Genomic DNA, 26,941 nt, shown 5'->3' on the forward strand with positions numbered 1-26,941 from the left:
CTAAGAGAAATAACTGTATCAACAGACCTTTGAGTCTGCAGCTGAGTGTAACTCTGAGTAGTACAGCAGAAACCAATTCAGTACAGTGACTTGGCTTACAGACTTATCTACTTTATAAATAGGCTTATTGGTTTAGTTAGTAATAGTTGGAGAGTGGTATTTTTGTAGTGTTGTATACACTTTGTTTTAGTGCAAGGATTATGATTTTTAACTTAATGGGTCTATTTTTAATGTTTTATTAGATGAATTTCACTAGATTCCACTCTGTTCTGTATATCTATATTTTGTTAGACTGCTTTCTAGCTCCAGCTGATGAGTTACTCTTGCATATAATTGCTGATCAGAACAAAATATAGTGTAATAAATGCTGTAAAATTACCCTCATCTCCATACCTTCTGAGATCCAGTTTATCTAATCTCTTCAGTGATGAGCAAGGTTTCTATAATATAGAAAGGAGCGTATGTTTTGTATAAAAAAAACCCTGCATGTATAAAAAAAATTAGTCTACTTTTTGTTCAAACTAAAAAGCATACCAGTGCTAACCTCTGGACTGAGACAAAGCATGCAGAATTTAAACCCAGAAGGAATTAATTTGACTAAATTATGAGCCTCTGAAAAAGGGACGTTGGAATGGTTGTTGGAACTCGGTAACTATCATGTGCACTATCCCCACCTGCTATGGTAGTTATGTTGTCTTACCATCTTTGGTTAGGTTGCTTGACTGAAAGAAAACCAACTATGATAATATTTCTTTTAAAGACCAAAATGATACCAGTGTAACAGCTGAAAAATGCTCTTGGTGGTTGGCATATGGGACCTTTGGTTTGATTCCTGTCCAGTATACATACTGGGGTCTATGTTTGCATGACTTATGGCAGATTTATAGCTGTTCTAATGTGATAGGCAGGTTACATGGTTGGAGGGATATTAGTGGTTAGTGAGGTTGAGAATTTGAGATCTAGAAGGAAGATCAGATGGAAAAAATTTCACTGTTGCTCTGAAAAATAAGAGATCAGCACTTTAAGATAATGCATATATTGTTTAAACTAAACTAGATTTCAGGAAGGTTTCAGTCTTTGACTGCACCACAAGGAAGAGCAAGGGGTGTGAAACTGTGAAAACTACTGTTCTTGTGCAGGGGGAATGTATAAATGTTCCTCTTCAAAGCATATATCAACTAATTGACTCAATGGAATCCTAGCAATGACCTTTATACAATATATTGTAAATCTTCACTGTCCATTTATTTTTTTATCCTTTATTACAAACTGAACTGGAAGGTAGACAATAGTACTTCTTCCAAAGTGCTGAACAAACATGATATAATTCGTCACCCCAACATTCCCTGCAAGGCAGGGATTAACGTTCCTTTATCAAACTTTTAATTGAATTATTGAGATGCCTAAGGGGCTAGCCCAGTGGCCAGCCACAGTAATGAGGATATTTCTGTGCTTCCTCTCCCGCCCCCCCCCCCCAAGGAAAAAAAAAGTGTGTACTAAACTCAGGTTAGCTAACTTGGGTTAAAATAGCAGTGAAGACATGGCAACTCATGTCATCAGTTCGAGTTCAACCCTAGGCTTTCCTTTAGGCTTTACCTCAAGTTGCCAGCGTGAGTTAAAGACTGAGTTGCTGTATCGTTGCTGCTATTTTTAATCCAAGTTACCTAACCCCTAGTTAAGAATACATCTTTTTATTTGCAGGGTAGATATACCCTGAGTGTGCTGACAGTACACGTTCATAGATTCTAAGGCCGGTGGTCTGAACAACTGTATAACTCAGGCTATAGAACTTCCTCAAAATAATTTGAACTAGAGCATATTTTTTACAATATTGTTTTAAAAATTGCCAGTGATGGGGAATCACTTGGTGATCCTTAGTAAATTATTCCAGTTGCTCATTACCCTCACTGGTAAAAATTTTACATCTTTTTTTCCATCTGAATTTGTTTATCTTCCATTTCCAGCAATTGGGTCTTGTTATATCTTTGTCTGCTAGACTGAAGAGCCCATTATTAAATATTTGTTACTCTTGTAGATACTTATAGACTCTGTTCAAGTCACCCCATAACGGTCTCTGGGTTAAACTAAACAGATTAAGCTCCTTGAAGATCATTCTTGTGGCTATTCTCTGAACCCTATTCAATTTATCAACGTCTTTCTTGAATTGTGGACACCAGACGCAGACCCAGTATTCTGCCAGCAGTTGCACCAGTGCCAAATAAAGAGGTAAAATAACCTCCCGGCTCCTATTTACTACTCCCTGTTTATGCATCCACGGATCACATTAGCCCTTTTGGCCACAGTGGTTGCACTGGGACAACGTGTTCAACTGATTACCACCCTGACCCCCCCCCCCCCCCGCCCCAAGTCCTTTTCAGAATCCCTGCTTCCCAAGAGAAGAGTCCCTTATCCTGTAAGTATGGCCTACATTCTTTGTTCCTAGATGTATGACTTTTTATATTTGGCTTTATTGAAACACGAAGTATTTGCTTGCACCAAATTTACCAGGCAATCCAGATTGCTCTGTGTCAGTGACCTGTTCTCTTAATTATTTGCCACTCCTCCAACTTTTTGTCATCTGCAAATATTATCAATTGATTTCATTTTTTCCCCAGATTATTGATAAAAATATTAAGTAGCAAAGTGCTAAGAATTGATCCCTGTGGGACCCCACTAGAAACATATTCTCTGATGATGATTCCTCACTCTCAAATAGCCAAATTTTAATTAAAAAACCTCCTCCTTATTGTCTTTATTGCTGGTGGCCATAGATTTCTCCATGTATCCTTTTGCTTCCCTTACTCATTTCTTACAATTCCTAGCTTCTTATAGTTGTGTTATAATTTTTTTTCTTGTTGCTTTCACTACTCCTCTAAGACAGGCTGTTTTTTTTAACCAGTGTGTCCTCCTTTCTCAATTGTGGCTTTTTGGATACTTAGTAAAATGTTCTTAAACAATTCCCAATTATAATTCATATTTTTCTGTTTAAATTCTTCCACCTGATTTGGCTCATAATTGTTTTCAGCTTTGAGAAATTGGCAGTTTTATAGCAGTGGGTGGGGGTGGGGGAGTGCGAGCGCACTGTGTAGTTGCAGCTGTGTTGGTCCCAGGATATCAGAGAGATGATGTGGGTGAGGTAATATCTTTTATTGGACCAACTTCTGTTGGTAAGAGAGACAAACTTTCAAGCCACACAGAGCTCGTCTTCAGAGTGTGTGTGTGTGTGTGTGTGTGTGTGTAAGTACTTATTTGGACTTCATACTGTTCACACATAACAAATTTGATCAAGTCATGATGACTTGTACCTAAGCTAGCACCAAATTTTAGTTTGAGGTCTCCTATAGAATTCTCCCATGTTGTATTCAACACTTCTTAAATTAGAAAATTGTCATTTGTAATTTCTAGAAATTCTGAAAACGTTTTAGTACTGGCAGCACAAGCCCTCCAGCTTATGTGACTCAGATTGAAGTCCTCGCGTGATCATGCAGCCTTTTTTCATAAACAGTATAGATAAGTGTTTAAGGGGCCGGTCATCCTGTTCCCTAGTGTGATTTGGTGGACTGTAGCAGACACCAACAAGTACCCCCTTATGTGCTTTTGCTATTAGGACATTGATCCATAAGCACTGAAAATAATTTTCTTCCAAGTCTTCACTGAGCTTGTGGTTATTTTCATTGACAGCAATGAGGGAGTAGTTGGACTTAATTCACCCAACATTTATGTGCCTTACTTGTTAGTGTAACTTTTATATAATTGATCACTGTTAATGGGGGTGGGGGAATCTTCCACTCTTTCAGAGCGTGATTACAGTTGCTCCGTATATTGGTAAATCTTGTCCAGAATAGGAAGTAATACTTGAAAGTGGATGCTATATAAATAAGTGAGTAGTTGTGCAGCTTCCCACACGCATACAGGCAGATGGCTCCAGCCATAGCATCATCAATGCAATTTAGCAGAACAGGGGAGCAGGATTTTGGGGACCACAACTGCACTCTATGGGCTTACTACAAACCAGGTGGTTGGGGCAGTGCACAGGACTTACCAGACTTTGGGAAGGGTCATAAACACCAGGTGGATCTGTCACAATATGCACACATTAGTCATTGCTCGCATGGAGTAGGGATGCAGTGGGGGGAGAGGTAACAGCAGCGTTATGTTTCTGTATCACGAAGCCTCTTATACCAAGGTTGGCTTCTTGGGTTTGATAGGAAACAGGGCTGTTATTGGTGATGAATGAGGTAGCAAAATGATGTGCCATGAAGGGGAAAACTCAATATATGACACCCGGTCTATGAATACATTTATAAAATCCAACCTTTAAATACCTAATAAAATATGTTGATTGGATTCTGTTTTTCCTTCCTCAGTTGGCTGAAAGTAGCCTGAAGAAAGAGAGGTTACAGCAAAACATTGAGAAATCAAAAATCGGACGCCAAGAGACTGTAAGTTTCTGTTCATTTTTTCATTAAAGAATCTGTCTGTGAGGATGTACAATCTGTAGATGTTAACATGTTACAGTTTTCTGTAAAATCATTGAAAATCTTAATAGAATGGCTAAATATTGGAAGAGAGGATGAGGGAGGGGGAAAATATCAGGCTTGCTAGACAGCCCTTTCCATCATTGCTGATGCACAGCTGATTTTGATCTGTGGTGAGTACCAGGTGGGTGTTTCACAGGGTGGGAAATTTTGTGATTGCTTGAGAGCTGCTCTTTATAAACCTGGATCAGACTGAAAACAAAACAAACAAACCCCCAAACTAAACTAATCATAGGTATGTGCTGAAATGCCCAGAGGTTGCTGAATGGCCAAATGAACCCAGCTATCTGTGAATTTAGGTGGTGGTTTAAAATTTGGATCTTGATTTTAATCTCGCTAAATTTAACAAAGATCCTTTCTGTGTTGAAACTGTTGAAGGAACACTGTCAAACGAAACTTAACATGCCTATGAAGTGGCATGTTAGGTGGAAATGTCTTTCATACAGTATCCTAGCTAAACTGAGCATTGGGGCAGGTAAATCTAGATTCTTACTGATCAGTAGTATATTTGAAGTAGATGATGTTCTTTGGAGGGACAGTATAGATCTGAAATATTTGAATTAGTTTTTGTACTTTGGAGATTGCTGCTGCCCTAAAATGATGTGAAACAGAGGTAAGGTTTTTGTTATAGAAACAATAATTCCATTAAAAAAACTGTCAAGAGAACATTAGTATTGCACAATCAAGTATCTAGGTATCAGAAAATGTGAAAGTTAAGAATTAATGTGTTATGATTACACAATCTTGAATTACATGACCGCATACTAGTTCTCAAATAACATCATACATTTTTTTTCTACACCCTACAATACATGTGTATAACTTTGTAATAGATTTTTGTTACTCTCACTAATTGGTCTACTGTATGGTACCGTTAGTGACATAAAATTATAACGTAAAGTCTCTTCTTTAAAATAGGCTATATTTTTAATTTTATTATTATTCAGTCAGTACTCTGATAAGTAATCAATTACTGTAGTAAGAAAGAGACTCTCTCAGAGAGATGCTATATCCACACACATTAAAGCAGTGGTTCTCAAACTTTTGTACTAGTGACCCCTTTTACATAGCAAGCCTCTGAGTGCAACCCTCCCTGCCCCATCAATTAAACACTTTTAAAATATATTTAACACCATTATAAATGCTGGAGGTAAAGTGGGGTTTGGGGTGGTGGCTGACAGCCCGCGACCGCCCATGTAATAACCTCATGACCCCCTGAGGGGTCCCAACCCCCAGTTTGAGAACCCCTGCATTAAAGTGTTTAGAATGGAAAAGTGTGGCTCTTTTAATATTGTGTTTTTATTTTAACTTTAAGCTAGAATTATCTTTCTCATTTACACTATTCTCAACTATCATAATAAAGTTCAAGTTCAATTCACAGAGTATTGCATTTAATTGATTCACTATATTTATATTTCTCCCTCACAAGTTCATCTAAACTGGAAACTGACTGTTTCACTGTTGATATACATGTGCTGGCATATTTTTAGTTGCTAAATAGTTATCAAGATTACATATAATAGTTTGTTTACAGTACAGTAAGGGCTCAGTGGAAGCAGTCAGGTACACTAAAGAAACAATTGCTAGTTATTGATTATGAATGATCATAACGTGTATAGGTAGTGTGGTGAGGATCTGAGATGTGGTCCCAATCCTTATTTACCCATGTGTATAACTAGGAACAAAGAACAGTTTGATTACTTAGAATAATTTTGATTTGTTTAACCACTTTGCCTTGATCTTGCATTCATTATGCACTGAAGACCCACTTTGAAACAGGGTATTTTGAATGTGCATAAAGTGCAGGATTGGTTTGCCTACCTTAAAATAGTAGGAAATGGAACATCTGATAGTTTGAGAGTAAAATGATATTTGCATTTTGCATAAATGTGTAGTAGTAGTATAATCATTGCCTATTTAATTTTCTTTACTGTTGGTTTCTCCCAAAATGTTCGGAACCCAGGCAGAACGTGCTGCCCTAACAAAGGAACTTGCTACTCTCCGGCAGAAAAAAGAGCACCTAAAGGCAGAAATAGACCAATACAAAGAATGTGATCCAGATGTTGTTGAAGAAATCCGTAAGTTGTATATTGTGTAGCTTTAATGTGTTAAAATTTCACAAAAAGAACCAAACACTGAAGGAAAAATGGTGCTTTTCAACAGGTCATAACTCACACACAGCTGAATGGATTTTCACGTGGGCACAAAAGGCAGACTTCCTCTGCCAAATTTCAAGTTGCTGCTGCAAACCAAAGAGTTGTAAAAGCTCTAAAAATTCTTCTGACATTTTATTTTATAATCAAGAGTGTTAAGTAACCTAAATAGAGGTTGCTACTGCTTCTATTCTATAATTTATAACTCATTACTGATAAACTGTTACAGACTGGGACATGGGCAGTCAGGCCTAGTAGTCGGAGCACGAGTTGGGAGCAAGGAAAGAGAGCGTGTGTGTGTGTGTGTGTGTGTGTGTGTGTGTGAGAGAACCAGAGCTGGAGGCCAGATACCAGAGCCAAAAGTCAAGCCAGAGTCAGGAATTGGAGCCAAAGTTCAGAACTGAGTCACCAGGAGTCAGAGAAGGCAGAAGGGCTGGGTCCAAGGCTGGGGCAGGGCAGGGGCAGGGCAGGAGAAGGAGCTAGTGCAGCTGTGGGCAAATGCTTTGAGTAGCTAGGGCCGTGCTGCTGGGCTTAAGAGCAGGTCTGTCAATTCCCTCAGCCATCTGGGTGGTTGGACTATGACGGGTGGTCAAACTACGGCCCGGGGGCCGCATCCGGCCCTTCAGATGTTCTAATCTGTCCCTTGAGCTCCCGCCGGGGAGCAGGGTCCGGGGCTTGCCCCGCTCTGGCACTCCAGCCGGGGAACGGGGTCAGGGGTTGGCCTCGCTCCGCACAACTCCCGGAAGCAGCGGCATTTCTCTCCTCCGGCTCCTACGCATAGGGGCAGCCAGGGAGTCTGCACGCTGCCCCCGTCCCAAGTGCGGCCCCCGCAGTTCCCATTGGCCGGGAACCACGGCCAATGGGAGCTGCAGGGGTGGCACCTGCGAATGGGGCAATTCGCAGAGTCGCCTGGCCATGCCTTTGTGTAGGAGGCAGAAGGGGGATATGCCGCTGCTTTCAGGAGCTGCTTGAGGTAAGCGTTGCCCAGAGCCTGCACCCCTGTCCTCTCCCGGGCCCCAACCCCCTGCCCCAGCCCCGATCTCTCTCCTGCCCTCCAAACCCCCCTCAGTCCCAGCCCAGAGCACCCTCCTGCACCCCCAACCCCTCACCCCCAGCCGGAGCCCTCACCCCCCCAACCCCAACCCCCTGCCCCAGCCTGGAGCCCCCTCCTGCATCCTGAACTCCTCATTTCTGGCCCCACCCCAGGGCCTGCACCCCCAGCTGGAGCCTCACCCCCTCCTATGCCCCAATCCCCAATTTCATGAGCATTCATGGCCTGCCATACAATTTCCATACCCAGATGTGGCCCTTGGGCCAAAAAGTTTGCCCACCCCTGGACTATGAGGAGGCTCAATTGGGGCCTAACTCTACTCTTTAGACTGTCTGGGGGTTATGCTAAAAGGGAAGCAGGCTAGCAATGGTCGGTTACTCCTGACACACGCTTGAAATCAAAGAGAGCTGAGGGTGTTCGCGGCACCTCAAGAACCGCTCAGCTCCTTGAAATAGTGGCCCCAAATAAGTGTGTGCATCAAATCTAATCTCTTTGCTCCTATTATTTACCGTGAAGACAATAAAGTCTAAAAACGGGGTTGGAGGGAATTATTTACGGCGTGAAGCACTAGATACGCACACACAAAAGCAACTGCAGCCATTTTCTGTCCAAGATTTTTTTATTCTTAAACCTTTTGATTAAAGGAAAATTTAATGTCAGACTATATTAATTCAACATTTATAGTTGATAATTGAAACAAAATTGAGGATATGTAGTTATGGTTCTCACAGCATCTGTATCTTGGTTACTCTGTGTGTGTGCATAGTATAGTTAATCTCAACAATAATTCTGTACAGGCTGAACACAAATGTTCACATTTGAGGGCAGGCTTTTAGAGGAAGGCCATCAACATTTCTGTTTAATCAGTGTTTTCTAGTATGCCTGAGTTTTTATAGTTTTAGCTTTGGAATGGTGAGCTGAAAGTATTTGGAGGCATTTTACTGTGAAGAAGCAGTTTGCAAACTGTTTATATAATCTTGTGAATATTTTAGCATGAGTAGTAGGAGTCAAACTTTTCCCTCCTTCTCTCTCCTCCAATATTATCTTAAATGATAGTCAAGAAATTAGGTTTGTTCATCAGTTATGTTGCTGATGGGCAAGATTTCTAGCTGGGACTGTCCAGATAGTTGTCATTCTGAGTCTGCATGCCTGTGGTTAAGGGTGAAGCCCTGCACATCTGCATATCCGCTGTATGTCCGCAGATGCAGATATCCCCTGATCATGTTTGCAGATCTGACGCAGATACAAATTTTGTATCTGTGCAGGGCTCTAGTTAAGGGCATGTGTCACTACCAATGCTAGGTTGGAGCTAGGTTACCTTTCCAAAATAATTAATTGCTTCTGCAGCTGTGTAAGGATAGCCAAAAACTATTTTGAACATAGTGGGGCAATGGACGCTTTATAATGAAATCTGGCCACATCCTGATGTAAAACAGGGTTTGTAATAGAAGGCAGAATGAGTTTTGTTAGCAGATAATAAATTTCCTCTTTTAAGCTACTGGTTCATGAGTCAGACCACTGGAAATAGGCACCATGGAAAGTCCAAGCTATAGTGTGGACTTCAAAGTATCTCCGGCTTTGTTTTTTCTAGTGGTGTTTTCAATATTTTAAGTTCTTCTTCGAGTGCTTGTTCACGTTGATTCCAATCAGGTATGCGCATGCCACGTGCATGGTCATCGGAAACTTTTTCCCTCAGCAGCTCCTGTCGGGTCGGCTAAGGAGCCCCTTGGAGTGGCGTGCTCAATATAGGACCCTGCCGACCTGACCCCCCCTTCAGTTCCCTCTTACCGTCCGTGCTGGCGTTGGAACTGCATTTCACTTGCTTGCAAGTGTTCCCTTAGCCTATTACCTAGTTTCTTGTTTTAGTAGTTAGTGTATTGTTGTTTGTAGTTACTATAGAAATTGTGGAATGGGATCATTCATTCATTCATTCGGGCGGTGCTGGACTCGGTTCAGGCAAGAGCGATACTATCAGAGTCCAGATTTCAAACACTGACCGGCATCATTTAGACTCTCAGACAATACCCCACCACAACCACAGGGACATGCCTCCGTCTCCTTGGACACATGGCGGCATGCACCTATGTGGTCAGGCATGCCAGGCTGAGGTCCAGACCTCTCCAGGCGTGGCTCGCCTCAGCTTATCACTCGGGTTTTGAAGGGATGCCCTTTGGACTTGGTAGTAACAGTGCCGGAGCGAGTCTTAGATACTCTATGCTGGTGGCTGACCCTCGCATGGTCTGCGAAGGAGTCCCATTCAGCACCCCTCAACCATCCATGACCTTTGTAACGGACACGTCAGACCTGGGTTGGGGGGCCCACCTAGGAGACCTACAGATTCGGGGCAGGTGGTCGCAGTCCGAGATCCCGCTCCACATCAATATAAAGGAGCTCAGAGCAGTGAAACTAGCCTGCCAGACCTTCCAGACCAGAATACAGGTTCAGTGTGTGGCAGTGCTGACTGACAACACCATTGCCATGTTTTACATAAACAAGCAGGGGGGAGCCCACTCTTCCCCTCTCTGTTAGGAGGCTCTCCAGCTGTGGGATTTTTGTATAGCCCACTCATGACGCCTCCAGGTGAATGATCTCCCTGGAATATGGAACGAGCTTGCGGACCACCTCAGCAGGTCGTTCCGCAGTCACAAGTGGTCCATCCGTCCGGACGTCATACATTCCATTTTCCAAAGGTGGGGGTTTCCTTGGGTAGACCTATTCGCCACCAGGAGCAACAGGAAGTGTCCATTTTGCTCCTTTCAAACACACAGTCCGGGCTCTATCTCAGACGTGTTCTTGCTCCCCTGGGGGGACCATCTAATGTATGCCTTCCCGCCGATACCACTCGTCCACAAGGTACTGCTCAAGATCCGCAGAGACCAGGCAGAGGTAATTCTGCTGGCCCCTGCGTGGCCACGCCAACATTGGTACACCACTCTTCTGGAGCTGTCAGTGGACACCCCGATTGCACTGCTGCTCCACTCCGCTCTGATCACACAGAACCACGGTCGCCTCCTTCACCTGGACCTCCAGTCCCTCCATCTCATGGCTTGGAAGCTGCATGGTTAAACCCAATGGAGCTCCAAGGCACGGAATCTGTGGGGGAGGTGCTGCTTGGTAGCAGGAAATCTTCCACCAGGGCCATTTACCTAGCTAAGTAGAAAAGGTTCTCATGCTGGTGTGAGCAGAGTCTTATACCTCTACTTCAGGCATCTATACCGTTCATCCTGGAGTATCTACTGCATCTGAAGCAGCAAGGTTTGACTGGATCATCCATCAGAGTACACCTCGTGGCCATCTTGGTGTTCCACCCAGGAGAGCTGGGGCTCTCGGTATTCACCAACCCTATGGTGGGCCATTTCCTGAAAGGCATGGAAAGGCTATATCCACAGTCCCGACTGCCAGTACCTGCTTGAGAGCTCAATCTGGTCCTCGCTAGACTAATGGGGGCCCCATTCGAACCATGGGCTACGTGCTCCCTTCTGTATCTCCGTGGAAGGTGGCATTCCTAGTTGCCATCACATCAGCCAGGAAGGTGTCAGAGTTAAAAGCGTTAACCTCCGACTCCCCCCACATAGTCTTCCATAAGGACAAAGTACAGCCCAGGCTGTAACCGGCCTTCCTGCCAAAGGTGGTATTCCCAATTCCACATTGGCCAGGACACTTTTCTACCAGTCTTCTATCCCAAGCCACATGCTAATGCACAGGAGCAGAGGCTTCACTCGCTAGATGTGCAGAGAGCGTTAGCACTCTACATTGAGCACACAAACCCTTTCAGGAAGTCGAACTAACTGTTTGTACCAGTGACAGACTGGATGAAGGGGCTTCCAGTCTCCTGCCAACTCATTTCTTCCTGGATCACGGACTGTATCCGTACCTGTTATGACCTCACTGAGGACCCAGCCCCGGCTATTACAGCCCACTCGACACGAGCTCAAGCCTCGTCCACCGCTTTCCTGGCCCAGGTGCCCATTCAGGAGATTTGCAGAGCGGCAACCTAGTCCTCGGTGCACACATTTACCACCAACTATGCCATCACCCAGCATGCTAGAGAGGACGCAGCTTTCAGCAGGGCAGTTCACCAATCAGTGATTTCTTAACTCTGACCCCACCCCCATGGGAGAGCTTGGGAGTCACCTGATTGGAATCGACATGAACAAGCACTCGAAGAAGAAAAGACGGTTACTCACCTTCTTGTAACTTGTTCTTTGAGATGTATTGTTCACGTCCATTCCAATACCCACCCTCTTCCCCCTCTGTCGAATTAGCTGGCAAGAAGGAACTGAAGGGGGGTCAGGTTGGCAGTGTCATATATTGAGTGCCATGAGGGCACCACTCCAGGGGGCTTCCTAGCTGACCTGATGAGAGCTGCTGAGGGAAAAAGTTTCCGACAACCATGCACGCAGCATGCGTGCACCTGATTGGAATAGACGTGAACAATACCTCTGGAAGAACAACAGTTACAGGAAGGTGAGTAACCATCTTTTTTCATTTTAAAACCAAATTGTAGTTCTAACTCTTCTGGTGCTGAAGACAACTTTCCACTTGTGAACGGAAGCAGTATTATCTTGCTGAGTCTACTAACAGAATGAAACAATAATTGTGAAAGGTGTGAACTCCACATTATTATTTTGAGAACTAACTCTGAAAGCTGCTGATGATTTAACTATTTCACTACTGATCCTTTGAGTAGAAGAATCTAGCTGTTGTGCTTTAGGCAAACCATTGCTTTTGGATTAATTTGAAAAGTCATTCCATGTAGAAAAGTATTACAAGATTTAAAGATAGAAAAATTTATTATTCCACCGAGTATTGGATTTGTGTTTGTTCCTTAACACAAAATTACTATTTCCAGAGGAACGAAGGTAGTGGGGAATCTCAAAGGGGAATGAATGAATTTAGGGAATTGGAGAGGCTCTAAAAATGAGTGAAGTAAGTAAATTGTATGTAAAATTCTCCAAAATACAAATGATGTACATAACTATTAAGGTTTTCATTTTTGTTTTTAATTGGAAAGTATATTGTATGAGGGTTTTTTGTTTTAAAATACCTTTAATGTATAATTTGTGGATATGGTATGTTTTGGAGTGAGGAGCTACATGGCACACTTATTTAAAGTGCAGTTATACTTAGAAAAGTGAAAAATGACTAAGCTCAGTCCAAAGCCCACTGAAGTCAATGGGAGTTGAACCAGGCCCGTACTGAGATATTTTCCAACAGCTTCCAGATCAAATGTGCTCATTTTGCTAATAAAAAGATGTTTTGTAGTTACCAGCCATGCAATATGCACCTGATATCCAATAGTTCAGTTGTGTTCTTTGTGCCCTGTGCACTGACACCAGTAGTAAGGTGTGACAGTGTACCCCATAAGGCTTTATGGGGAGGGGGTGCTTATAAATGTATGTATGACATAACTGGAATATGTTTTGTGCTGCCTGTGCCAGGTAACATATCTCCGTAAAGGTTATGGTCTACTATATCTATTCATCCTATTTGTACATATATATATATCATTTTCTACTTGAGGTTAAGAATATGGGCTGTATGCTCTAAGGTGCCACAAGTACTCCTGTTCTTTTTGGTTTCTAAGTAAGCTTTGGGAGGCATTTGGTCAGCTTCTTTAGGAAGGAATTCGCCAGGTTAAGTACCTGATCAGGGAACAATGCATCTTGGAATGCTCCAATCCACATAAGAAGTCTTCCTGGAGACATGCAAGATTCCATGTGGGCAATGGCTTCAGCCTGTAAAGACTGAGTCATGCAGGGACATGTGACTTGCCCAGATGACTCCAGAACTCCATCTTGGAGCTGGACTTTGCATAGGAGGGAGGAGGGGGGTCTCCTCCCACAAGAGAGAGTCTATTTAACCCTGGGGGAGACCCCTCCATTTTGGTCTTCAGCTGGCTAAAGAAGGAGCCTCTCCACCCCCCCAGGATGCTTGAAGGAAACCGAAACAAAAGACAGTAACTACAGGGGTTGTGAGAGATTGCTGGACCCAGGCTAAAGGGAGATTAGCCTGTGAAAGGGAGCATTCTGGAACTGGTGAGGAACTTATCTGTATTTAGTTTGATTAGGCATAGATTTGCGCATTTTATTTTATTTTGCTTGTGACTTACTTTGTTCTGTCTGTTACTACTTGGAACCACTTAAATCCTACTGTCTGTATTTAATAAAATCACTTTTTATTTAGTAATTTACTCAGAGTATGTATTAATACCTGGGGGAGCAAACAACTGTGCATATCTCTCTATCTGTGTTATAGAGGGCGGACAATTTATGAGTTTGCCCTGCATAAGCTTTATGCAGGGTAAAACGGATTTATCTGGGTTTAGACCCCATTGGGAGTTGGGCATCTGAGTGCTAAAGACAAGCACACTCCTGTGAGCTGTTTTTGGGTAACCTTGCAGCTTTGGGACAAGTGATTCAGACCCTTGGTCTGTGTTAGAGCCAGACAGGAGTGTCTGACTCAGCAAGACGGGGTGCTGGAGTCCTGAACTGGCAGGGAAAACAGAAGCAGGGGTAGTCTTGGCACATCGGGTGGCAGCTCCCAAGGGGGTTTCTGTGATCCAATATCCAATAGTTCAGTTGTGTTCTTTGTGCCCTGTGCACTGACACCAGTAGTAAGGCTTCTGCAGCTTGAATTTAGTTAACAATTCTGTTGAAGAAACATGAGCCATAGTAGAATCCACCCACATTGGTACTGGCTTTACTGGTTAACTGAAGTCTTGTTTTGTGAGTGAAATAAGCAGATGTCACTGAACATACATAGGGAACAGACCAATTTGGTAAGCAAGTGTCATTTTTAAGTACTCATTTCTGAGTATAATTGCACATGAATGCACTAGTTTTTAATATTTGAAAACCTGGGTGAAGATTATAGATCACAAGTAATTGCAGTTTTTGTTGGCACACTCCATAGAGAAGTCAAGTTTGAATAAATAGAGAAATTCTTCACAGAAGTGGAGAACCTTAAACTACTGCTGTCTGATTTTTGTACACATTCAGTGGCTAGAGAACACGTTTCACAGTCAGTCTGGAGTAGAAACTAATGTGACAAATACTGTGAATCTGAGAGTATAGATGCGTACATGGTATTTACACTTCAGACAAATTCAAACAAGTCAAAGTGACGAGTCCTCTCTGAGAACTTGTATCTCTGCCAAGTTCATTTTAAAATGAAGCTGTTTTAGTTAGCTAAGCAAAAAAAAAACCCCACAGTTTTAAAAGCTGGAACGCATGTTTTCTTCCACACTGATATATCCAATGACTGGCTCAATATATTTTGTTCCAGCTTTAGAGCAGGGGAGAAAAAACCCAAAAAACCTTTTTTCTCTTTGTTCTGAGAGAAGAAAGGAGACATTTAATCCTGTAAGGAATATCTTTTCAAAAGCTGTAAGAGCAAGTGAAAACAAGGGTTTATAATAGAGTGGCTCATTCAAACTTTTAGGTACGGATCTTGCAATCATCTTGCCCACGGGGTTCAACACAGGCACTTCCAAAGATTCAACACAGGATAGGGGTTCGCCTTCATGAGTCCAGTTGCAGGATCAGGCCTTTTACTAGCACCTGCAACACTCTCTGCTTCAACCCTGAATAATTGTACTTGCCCTAGTATTTAACTGTTTTTGGAGAGGAAGGGGAAGGATCATTAGTTTTGTTTTAAATTACTGTTCTGTTTTAAGAGAAAAAAAATGTTGAAGAGGAAGATGGGGAGTGAAATTAGTGTAAGTAGGTTAGTGCCTAAGCTGGTAAATCTTCATAACCATCTTGTGGAGCTGATATAATGGGTAGGTGAACACGTGATCGGTTTTGTGATGTGGGCAAATGGCTACAGGTGACTAAATGGGGAGCATCACAATTTGCAATCAGTTCTCAGTGACGGAATAAGCAGCAGTTCACTTGGTGGTGTCTTAAAGATTACATGGAAACTGCATTTACCAGAAAAAACCTAAAGAAATGAGAGAAGATGTTTGAGACTACTTTGAGAGAGAGAGAGAGAGAGAGAGAGAGAGAGAGACTGGTTGCATCACTTGTACTGTCCCACTGTTAAACAAAGGAATAGAACAACCTTGGTTACTTGGCTTTCCACTAAACAGCTCACTGAGCTCTTTGATGCAGATATTGTTGACTGTTGTTTAAAGGTGATCTGCAAAGGAAAATTTAAAATATTGGTTTTGTGCTTGTAATGGGGCGACAACTCACCCTGTGGCGCCTCCTGTTGGTTGTCCAGGGAATTAGCTCTCCAGCCTTTGGAGCGTCCTCTGCAGGCCCAAGCCTCACCTGTCGCTGGCTCCGTGTCCCTCCCGGACCCCGGTGCCCCTTTTCCTTGGGTGCTGCCTCCTGGCAGTACCCCTTCAGCTCTCTGGGTCTCCCCTCCCAGGGGAACCCCCAACCCCGTATCCCCACCTCGCCTCAGTCTTGGGCTACTGCCAATCACCATCTAGCCCCTGCTCATTGGGGCGGACTGCAGCGTAAAAGCCATTCATCATAGGCAAGGGGGGTTTGGACCTCCTGCCTTTGCCTACCCTGGGCTGCCCCTCTGCAGCCCCAGTACCTTTCTGGCCTTTATCAAGGCCTCCAGCCTGGGGAGTTTCCAGGCTGGAGCTCCCCAGCTCCTCTAGTCTTTCCCCAGCCCTGCTCCACTCAGGTACCCTGTTCAACTCCCCAGCAGCCAGTTCCTCCTCTCTCAGCAAGCTAGAGAGAGACTCTGTCTGAGCTCCTGGCCCACTGCCCTCTTATAAGGGCCAGCTGAGCCCTGATTGGGGCGTGGCCCCAGCTGTGACTGTTTCCCCTTCCAGCCCAGGCTTGCTGCTTATCCCAGCAGCAGCCCTCTGGCAGCCTCAGCCCCTTCCCTGGGCTGGTTTAATCCCTTCAAGGCCGGAACGGGATGACTACCCCGCTACAGTGCCCCTTTTGCTGTTTCATGTTGTATAAAGTAGACCTGGAAATATATTTTTGATTTTTTAATTATTCTTTCTGCTTTTACATTAAAATATCAGGACTTTTCAAGTCTCCTCTTCCCTGAGAAAATGTGTCAACAGTCTCATATATATTAAGAGCTTTGTCATGTCTTCACTAGAGCTAAATGTGCTATAACTGTGGGCTTGTCTAGACTAAGGAAATTTATTGTTACACACCAGGGCAAACTCATAATGTGGACACACACACTGTGCTGTGCAGCTTACACCAGTAATGTACCGGGGCAGATTGTATTGATGCAAGTCCTGTCTTACATGTGGTGCATGTGTACACGGGAGGATTGATGTAATTTCTCCCTCCCTCCTTTGTAGGTCAACTTTACTGGAATGATCAGGATATTAGATTTGTGACACCCCAAAATGTAGGGATATGGAAGAACTTTGAGGCTCTATGGAACTTTCTAAATACAGTATAACAGAACGAAAGTCTTGATGTTCCCCTTGACTAGTGTCATGGCTGCAAAGTACATGAGGGAGGGAGCAGGTAACATCAAATGCAGGTAACTTATAAAAATATTGGGGGACAAATACATACTAGATGCAATAATTTAATACAAATACTGACGGTCTCTGAGGGCAGTAAGGAATTGTCTATGTGGGGAGATGTAGTTCATTAGACTTCACAACTGTGGGTATGTCTACACTGCAAATAGACACCCGTGACTGGCCTGTGCCAGCTGACTCTGCCTTGTGGGGCTCGGGCTAAGGGGCTATTTAATTGTGGTGTAGAAGTTCGGACTGGAGCCTGGGCTCTAGGGTCCTGTGAGGTGAGATGGTCTCAGAGCTTGAGCTGCAACTTGAGCCCGAACATCTACAGCCCGTTAGCCTGAGTCAGTTGGCGCGGGCCAGCCATGGGTTTTTAATTGCAGTGTAGACCTATCATGAGTGAATTTTTTTTGTTTTTGGAGTCCATTGAACTCAAGGGAAATACTCCCACTGACTTTAGTGAACACTGGATCAGACCCTAAGCCAGTGTGGTCACTTTCTCTTTATTAGGTGCACTATTTCCTGCTTGCATTAGCTCTTGTCTGCTTGGGCAATAGAAGAGGTGTAGTTTTGGTTATAAGAGTTATGAGACCAAGAATTAAGGAGTGGGATTTTAAGGAAAAAAATCTTTAAAGCGAATAGTGTGCACATGTGTGTATGTGCGCATGCATGAGTGCGCATGCACAATGTGGTATGTGTGAGTACATGACACTGTACATTGTGTATATGTGTGGGTTGCAGAAATTTTTTGTTACCAGTCCTGACAAAACATATGAGACATTTTTCAAAGACACATTACATATGTACTGATGAGACTTGACAGTCTAACCTTTTCATAAAGGACATAGGGAGCCTGTACTGATGGAACTTGAGTCCTCTTTTTTTTTTTTTTTTAAATAGGCTGACAAAGATCTTAGACACTTTAACAACACACTCCCAGAATAGGGGATTAGCTTCCCAATAATTTAGTATGTGCTACTGTGTCTCACTATAGAGACAGAGGTGGAACTATTATATGCATTTGCACAGGGGTTATTGTCAGGCATAAGTTCTTCATTTTTTGAGAAAGCAATGCTAATATAATTTATACACATGGTGGTTTCAATAGCAGATGGCTTGCACTATGTCATGCTCCATGTCTTTCAAAACCATTCTAACACACAGTGGATCTTAAGCTAGGAGTTGTGACTCCCAGGTGAATTTCCTAGTAATCGCAAAATTTTCTACAGGATCTAGACTCACTTAAACATTTCTAGCCCTTGTTGTGAAGATAACATTCTCAATGTAAATAGCTACAGTAAATAAGATATTTAATGCATAATTTAAATGACAAATCAAATGCATACATTGAATCCAGTTTATGATGTAGTGAACTTTAAAAGTATTACAGCATATTTGATATTTTGGCTGAAACAGTGCAAAGAATTCTGGTAAAGCAGAGCATTGGGGTCATGGGTCATGTTCTTCACTCTGATTATGATGGAAACGTCTCATGAGCATCCATTTCTTCCCCAATGCTATCAGACAATTCGATTTTTCTTCCTTCAGTGTTTGATAGAGTCTGCTGGTAGAGTTTTGTGGACCCCGACTTGCATAGGCATACACATATGAGCTGTTGCCCTGCTTTCTGTCTCATGATTGCTGCCTCTTCCATTAACTTTTTTGATTTCCCTCTCATTGCTACAAATAGTCCCTGATGGCAAAATGCAGAACCTTGTCCAAGGCCACTGTCAGTATTGATCTATGGATGAGTCAGCAGGAATTGCTAGGCAATCAAGTTAGCAGTGTGCTCTCCTGTATGCCAAGTGTGTAAGTTCTGCAATGCACCTATGACCAGTGGTCTTGGAAGTGGCATTCCTAATAAACGTGAACTCAGAATTTGATTGCATGAGCACACTTTCATTAGTAGGCATCTTCTTATGTCATACAGCTCCCAGAAATAGCTTAAAGAGACTTCTCCAAGAGAGGTCAAGAATTAGTGTGAGAGGAAAATCTGGCCTATTGTGCTTGGAGGGGTAAGGGAAATGTTTAATGAATTTCTCAACAGCAGAGGCCTTAGACCCAGGGGAGTAGAAAATTTTCTATACAAAATTGTTCTGTCAGTAGGAAGAAGTATAGAAGATTAAGGTTCATAGACAATTCTTACTATAGCTACCATTTTGATATTTAAATACAAAGGGAGACTCATCAGAGTGAATTCCATTTCTGTAACTATAGGGTTATTATTTACTGAGACCTCCCTGCATGAGCAGTACTAGGAAGCCCACAACTAACAGCACTTGTTAGCCTGTGAGAATAATTGCACCTGCTGTTGATCCATACAACAGAATTACATTTCATGATGTAAAAGTTACTTTACCCCAAAAATATTTAAGATGTTAGTTATATTTTGCATTACCTGATAACAGTTCTGCAGGCTGATTGTTAATTATATCCTTGAAAAGTTGTCAGTTTTCTCTGCAATCTCTGATCCTTTCAGTGAAGAAATCCATAAAACCTGCCTGCTGAGTTAGTATGGTAGCTCACACTGTCACCAGCTGCTACTTGTTTTGTAAATTTAGCTACTTTGTCTTGGGAGACTTGGCATTTCATTATTCTTATGGGCAAGATCTTGAGGTTCCTGTTTATGGAGATCTTATTTGGTACATAAAAAGATAAGCCTTAAGGGTGGCCTGGAAAGATAAAGTAGTCAGGGTAAGAAAGGGAATTCAGTACAATTCTTTCTTTGCCACCTAAAAACTTGAAGAAAGAAAATCAATATGCAGGTTCTGGATGCTGAGAGTTTTCAGCATTTATTAGTAACATTGCTGGGCCTGTACATTATTGGGTCATTGTTTCTACAGTAACCCTTTAGAGATGAAAAATGACTGATTTTAAACAAAAAATTGACTTGTCCCTTTTTCCTGCTTTATGCCTAAAGAGAGCCTGAAAGTGGCTTTTAAAAAGATCTGTGTGGTGTTGTTTTTTAACCATAAAAATATCAAGAATGTCATTGTCCACTCTACTTCTGCTGGAGGGACCTAATGGATGGCTTGGAGCATGTACATTGTGATTTCACACACCTTAACTGTTTAATCTTTGACAAAGATTAGTTTTCTATACAGTGTTACCATTCATTGAAGTTGAATAGACGTTAGCAAAACAAACAAACAAAGTTAGAAAGTGTGGCTAAAAATCCTTTCCCATCTTAATTGTTAAACCTTCACTTTCCAGCTCTTGTGATGTCATTTCTCTACTTCTACAATCTGAAGCCTTGCTTAATTTGTGCCAGGGCTGAGCCCTGGCCCCCTCTAGGCTTGTCAGTCACAGCCCTGGCACCTCTGGGCTTGCCACATCAGTTATGAAAGTAAAAAAATTGCTTGAGCTCCAGCACCTCTTTCATTACAAATTAAGCACTGATCAGAAGACGCTGGCTACCAGCGTTTCAGCTCCAGCAGTGGGAGTGCTAGCAAAGGCAAGGCTCCATGCAGCTACCAGCTTTTATTTTATTTTTATTTTTTTTTAACTATTTATTTAGGAAGTTTTATCAGGTTTACAAATCCATGCTATGTAAATATCAGAGACAAAACAATAATTGTTACCACAGTGAGATTTTGTTTAGAGAAATATTAATATAGTAAAACAGCAATATAATCATCAGATCTCTCCATTTAACAGGATGTTACCATATTACAATGAGAATCTTTATAGTACCCATGATATGCTTCTGGTGATATTCTTAAAATAAGTAAAATCTCTGTACATCTTTGACAAACCAAGCATGTCTATCAAATGTTAATATTTAAAAGAAATTGGACAGGTGTGTTGTGATTTTTGCAGGTGAATGTACTTTATCTTGATATTGAATAAATAGTAATTAAATACATAAGTACCTATTTATCCTCTATTTGCTGAGAATGTAATTGGCTACCATCATTTTATGTACTACATTGCCTAACCCTGCTCACAGTGGGTCTATACAATATGCTCTTGTTTAGGCTTGGAGAAAAAGTACATTTTCAAAATATTTTAGCTAACATGTTTTAAAACCCTAGTGTTGGCTGGGCAAGTTGTATATATATTTTAGCACACACAAGCAAGTATAGATAAGCCCTAGATTCCGATACAACTTTCCCTATCTATACTAGGGTTTAAAACATGCTAGCTAAAATGGTTTAGCTAACACATTTTAAAAATGCACATTTTATCCTAGACTACACAAGCCCTTATTTTGTAGACCTGCTCTGAGCAGGGGTAGGCCATACAGTGCTTAAAATGCTGATGCTGCTAGTACATTGTCAGTGCTAGCATTCCCATCGATGGAGCTGCTGAACCCGTGGAAGTAACAATGGAAAATTCTTGGAACAAATGCCAGTGCAGAGAAGAGTATAGAGTCTCTCAGGACAGACATGACCTGAATTTCCAATATAAAAAACAAACTAACACTCTCTCTTTGCCGTCATACATCATAAAGAAGCAAAAGGGCAAAGTCCCATTTCCCCCCCCTCCCTTTTTAAGCTATCTTTAAAGAATTCAGAGCTTTCACCACTACCTTTTACTATTATCTAATCATTCTTCACATCACTGACTGCAGCACATAAAGTTAAATAATGAGCACCAACCTTAGCGTGTGCTAAGTTTATTTTGCAAAATAATTAAAATTTGCCTATAGTAGAATCCTTGGCGATGAACACTTTATCTCATATTCATTTTCAGTAGCCCTAGAGACAAACTTTGTATTTCATGCTGACCATTGTAAATGAATATTATCATGCAAGCACTAGCAAGGCTGACTGGAAATGGTCAAGGTGTATGTAAGCATGAGAAATATGATGATTCTGATAAGTTCCCAGGCTGATACAGCATTTACACCAATGAGGACAAGAAGATTTAACAAACTTTCTTAGAAACTGGTTTGTGTCATAAAAACTCTTTTAAAACTACTTGCAGTGGAGATGGGGTTTTTTAAAAAGTGTTTTAAACTTTATTTTTGCATTTGTTATCCAGAAACGTTATTCTATCTATCCCATCAAAGGGGTCCTTAATATCTTTGAAGTCCTGAGAACCTTTCTGGTTCCCTCTTCTAAGGCACATGATACACAACTGGATTTACCTCACAGGCCACTACCATTGCGATGTGCTTTTTCTCTAAAGAGTCGTGCACACCTGTGATGCTACAGAAATAAGAATATTTACAGGTGAGAGAGATTGCTCCTGAGTAATGCCAAGCATTCTCTCTCAGAGAAGAGGCAGCTGTCCCTGCAGCACTTCCAGCCCATGGACCTAATTCAGATCTCCCACATAGCTGTGCAGAGCACTATTGCTGAGCCACCAAGCAGGCTAAACCAGAATTATTTTCTTTTAAAATACATTCTTAAAAATACTTTTGACACTTCAGATGGTATCTTTTATGGTCCTTTGTTAATGATTTTTCATTAACCTTGTTTTGGGGCATGGTTGAATCTTAAAAAAGACATATTTGAAAGTCACAGATGAATATCTTCATTATGGTCAGTGGATTCATAGGAACTGTGTCAATATAAACATCATCTCACTGTTTTGCACTTGTTAAATTATGTGACTGCACATGGTTTTCCTCTCTTTCAGGTCAAGCAAACAAAGTCGCCAAGGAAGCAGCCAATAGATGGACTGGTGGGTATGCATTTACAGTGTTCAACAACATTCCTAATTATGGCACTTGAGTGTAGCGAAACTCAACTCAAAGTTCTGCTCAGTGACTTATAGGGCTTTTAAATTATATGTAATTTTTCAGCTAAGATGAGCCTTGATTCTGGAAGTGCAGGGAAATAACCCCCCTAGAAATGGGTGCATCGATGTGTGTGTTTCATGTATATAATTCACAACCTACCAGTTTAATTTTTTTTTAAATGGATAGCAGACTTCCTCTCCTAGTAGAAACTTGGTTTGCCAGATTTCAGTCTGGAGCTAATTTCTACAGTTGCTATCAGGAGACTTCAATAGCAGAAGTCCCTTAATGTTAGTGATGTGGTTGGCACTGGCATAGCAAATTACATGAATTATTTTATGAATTTAATCTTAATTTACATTTTTTTAATGTGTTTAAAATTTACAATGCTATATAGAGGTTTTGTTGTCGCTGGTGTGCATTCAGATGCAAATATATATGTGGAGTGACAAAGTAATTATTCTTGCTTAGAGTATGTAGAGTTTGCTCAGCGTCACAGATGAAATCTATAAGCTGTTGCAGTTTTGAAGAAGGTTACTGCATTATGTTCTTATGGAAATATTTTACCCATTATTTCCCCTCCCTTTTGCTCTGCAGGTGATTTGTGTTACATATTGCCCTTTTGCAGAGCAAACAATGTGTATTTTTCATTTGAGTTTTAATTGGTGGGAATATTGTGTTTGTAAATTACATTTTTTCAGAATTTGACCCTGTTCACTGTATAGTAAGTGAATAACCCAATCTTTTCTAGAAACAGAGAAGTGGTAGGTGCAGCAAGTTTCAGTGCTGTAAAGCGCCAGTGTAGACAGTGCACCAGCGCTGGGAGCCGTGCCTCTCGTGGAGGTGGTTTTTTGTTTGTTTTTACAGCACTTGGAGAGCTCTCTCCCAGCGCTGTGCTGTGACTACACAAGCCACGTAAAAGCGCTGCCGCAGCAGCGCTTTAACGTTGCCACTGTAGACTAGCCCTTATTCAACTGTTCAATAGTAGTGGAAGAATGTATTCAGTGACTTCAAAAGACCACTAATTAAACTAGTCCTCTGACTAGTGCTCCACAGTGTACTGGTGGCCTTTTGAAAAGTCACCCAGAATACACTGCTTCTGGAGGCTGTATTGGGAACTGTGAAGTAGCTACCCTCACGGCATTGCAGTTGTAATTTTTTAGAACAGCACATTGCAGGTGCATGGCAAAACTTGCAAAGGTTGTTAACATGATTCAATGTGGATATACTGAACTTTTACCTTTACACCAGTGCAGGACAGCTGGCTCAGTTACAAGCTAGACTACACCAGCCCTAAAATGAGTGGAGATCAAGTAAAATTATGACCTCATCAGAGGCAGGAGACATTTGGATAATTGAGAGGAGAAAGGATTCTTTATCAGACTGTTTGAAACACTTCAGTTTGGTTTTGTTACAGCTATTTGGCTTCAATTATTAACACTTTTTAACAAATTAAGCTGTGAGAGTTCACAGAAAATGCACATTCTTTAGGATGTTCAGCAGGTCCTCAGCATAATCAGGGAAGAACAGATTTGATATTGCTAATATTTCTTGGGTGAAAATAATCAGATAGGAATATTTTTTAAAAGCCTACACCTTTTCAAGTTTCTGTTCGTAAACCGTGAAGAAGCTCCCCCAAAATAACAACTGTATAAGCCCAATTTTTTCTAATCTTTTAAGTAATATTTTAACTATACAAAATAAAATAGCTACAGAATTTATAGCTAAGGACATAATAGCCATAATAGTGGCTAAAAACTCATTTTGAGCATAATTTTTATTTTTATGCACACATTTTTACCAACCCTATTTGCCTCATTAGCATTTGTAGCAGTGCTCAGTTATTCATAAAAACAGAACAAGTATTTGATTCCTCTTTCCCCTCTTAGCCCTACCTAGTAAATTATATTCAGAAGCTTTGCAGCTCTGTGCTTTTTCGGATGTTTCCAGAGGTGGTGAAGAGTTTACAGTAGTGAGGAATCTAGTGCCCCCATTCTGCTTGTGAACTGAAACATTTCTTCACTCTGTTCACAGATAATATCTTTGCAATAAAATCTTGGGCCAAACGGAAATTTGGATTTGAAGAGAACAGAATTGACAAAAGTTTTGGGATTCCAGAAGACTTTGACTATATTGATTAATGTGATACTGACACAAGTGTACATATCTTATTTAATATTGCTCAGCTGACATTTGTCTGTGTTGCTTTTCAAAACCAAACCAAACACCCCCTTGTATTAGTTGCACTTTTCATTAATGTTAATAAAATGTAAACAATACATTGTCGGTTTTGTTTCCCCCTCCCGCATTACTTCCAGAACACTCTCTCACTCTAGCACTGAGTGATTTAGCCCAAGTATTAAGGAAGGCTGTGCAGGGTAGTTGTCATAAGGTCCTGGTCTTCATGCTTCTGTTTGCTTGTTATAAGAACCAGGATGAGCCCAATCAAGAGGAAGCCAAAATCTCCAAGAAATTCCCATCTAGGCATGTTCAGCAGTTTGACTCTGCTGAAGAGTCTGTGGAATGGGAATAACATTGGAGGACTTGGAAGGAAGGAAGTGTCCACTGATCTGGATGAGGACAAACCATCCTAGTCAACCAATACATGTCCACCTAACCATGTTGATGCGCCAGTCACATACTCTGTAGAAGACTTAGTCCAGCATCCCAGGATAAGTATCCAGAATCAGGATAAGTAAGTTGCAGAGAGTAGACGGGTTGATCTGGATAATGACACCATCATAAGAAATAATGACCAAAACTACTAATCATCCCAGAGGTAGAGAAGGTGGACAACGTTCGGGGGCTGATTGTGGGAAGTAATGTAGGAGGGAGGGTGGAACTGGTAAGGGACAATGAATAGTCCTTGAGACAAACAGATTGGGGAGTAGACTTGCTTCCTGAAATGCAACAGGCACAAGCTGTTGAAAAGACCTGAGAGGAAGGAGCACATGTGATATATCGAACAACCCACGAGCTTGGTGATAGACCACTGGATGTATCATTGCTTGGCCACAAAAAAAGGACTGATCCCAGACCATCAGATGTACTACTGATTGTAAGGTCATGTGTTTCCGTGATAGTTACCCTCATGAGTCAAGTGTAATATCTTGGTGCAGCATCAGCTGTAGGGGATGCCTCACGTGCCCCTAAGGAGCCAACGCAACCCATTGAGAGTGAGTGAAGTAGCCAATTTCAGAATGGCTTTTTCAGAGACCTCAGCATCAAATACAAAAGAAAAGAATGAGAGGCAGGGGTGGAAAGCTTAAGGAAATATAAACAACTATTTTTGTATGATCATTCCCCTCCTTTCTGTTTTGTGTAGCTGCCCCTGGGTACTGGGTACCTTGCCAACACCTAAGTAAATTTTATGAACCATATGTTTCTGTATATGCCATTCTGATGGCTTTTACTACAAGTCTCGTAGCAATTTTTGCTTTGGCAGACTAACATTGTTAGCACTTCTGTTTGTTCTTGCATCTGTCTACATGGATCTAAATTCAGGCCTTACCTACATCTACTTCTCACTACATTTAGCAAGTGTCCATGGTGTTAAGATAACTTTCAATTAACTGCAGCATCTGTGTCCTTTCCTCTTTCACCCCTTCTTTTTCTGTTTGAATGTGTGAGGGTGTTATTGGTAAGCCTGAATGTCTTTGTTTGATCAGCATCCGGGAGTGTGGGAGTCATCTGGAAATCTCTCTCTGGGATAGGACTTTATGATTTTCCACTTCTAGCCCCCCTGGCAATGGCATCCTGCACTCTAAGGCAATATGCAGAATGCAGCAAGCCCAAAATGGTGTTTCACATTGTTACTGTCTTGTAAAGCAACATGCCACTTGATTATCCAGACATATGAATCTCAGTTTCAGGATGCTGAAAGATATCTGTGATTGGACTGGTACCGTGATGGGCAGCACCACAATTTAACTCTTGGAAATTATTGGGAGTTTGCCACAGAGATCATGAGCCAAGTTTTCAGAAGGTAGGTTCTGCCTGCTACAAGCAAACAGTGTGAGAATTAGGCCAACGTGCCTTCTTTGTCTCCACCTT

General features: G+C 41.7%; 1 protein-coding gene across 1 annotated transcript in view; it reads left to right on the forward strand.

Annotated features, from left to right (window-relative positions):
- Window positions 1-25,129, forward strand: part of MND1 (meiotic nuclear divisions 1) — a 46,171-nt gene extending 21,042 nt beyond the window's left edge. Inside the window, exons 4-7 of the mRNA XM_029910687.1 lie at window positions 4,368-4,442; window positions 6,502-6,616; window positions 22,789-22,833; window positions 24,923-25,129. Of these exons, the coding sequence (XP_029766547.1) occupies window positions 4,368-4,442; window positions 6,502-6,616; window positions 22,789-22,833; window positions 24,923-25,029 (342 nt within the window). The 3' untranslated portion in view covers window positions 25,030-25,129. The remainder of the gene's footprint in view (window positions 1-4,367; window positions 4,443-6,501; window positions 6,617-22,788; window positions 22,834-24,922) is intronic.
- The last annotated feature ends 1,812 nt before the right edge of the window (window positions 25,130-26,941 follow it).

The sequence above is a fragment of the Terrapene carolina genome, unplaced genomic scaffold (assembly GCF_002925995.2).
Source record: "Terrapene carolina triunguis isolate 2854851 unplaced genomic scaffold, T_m_triunguis-2.0 Scaffold66, whole genome shotgun sequence".
NCBI lineage: Eukaryota > Metazoa > Chordata > Testudines > Emydidae > Terrapene > Terrapene triunguis.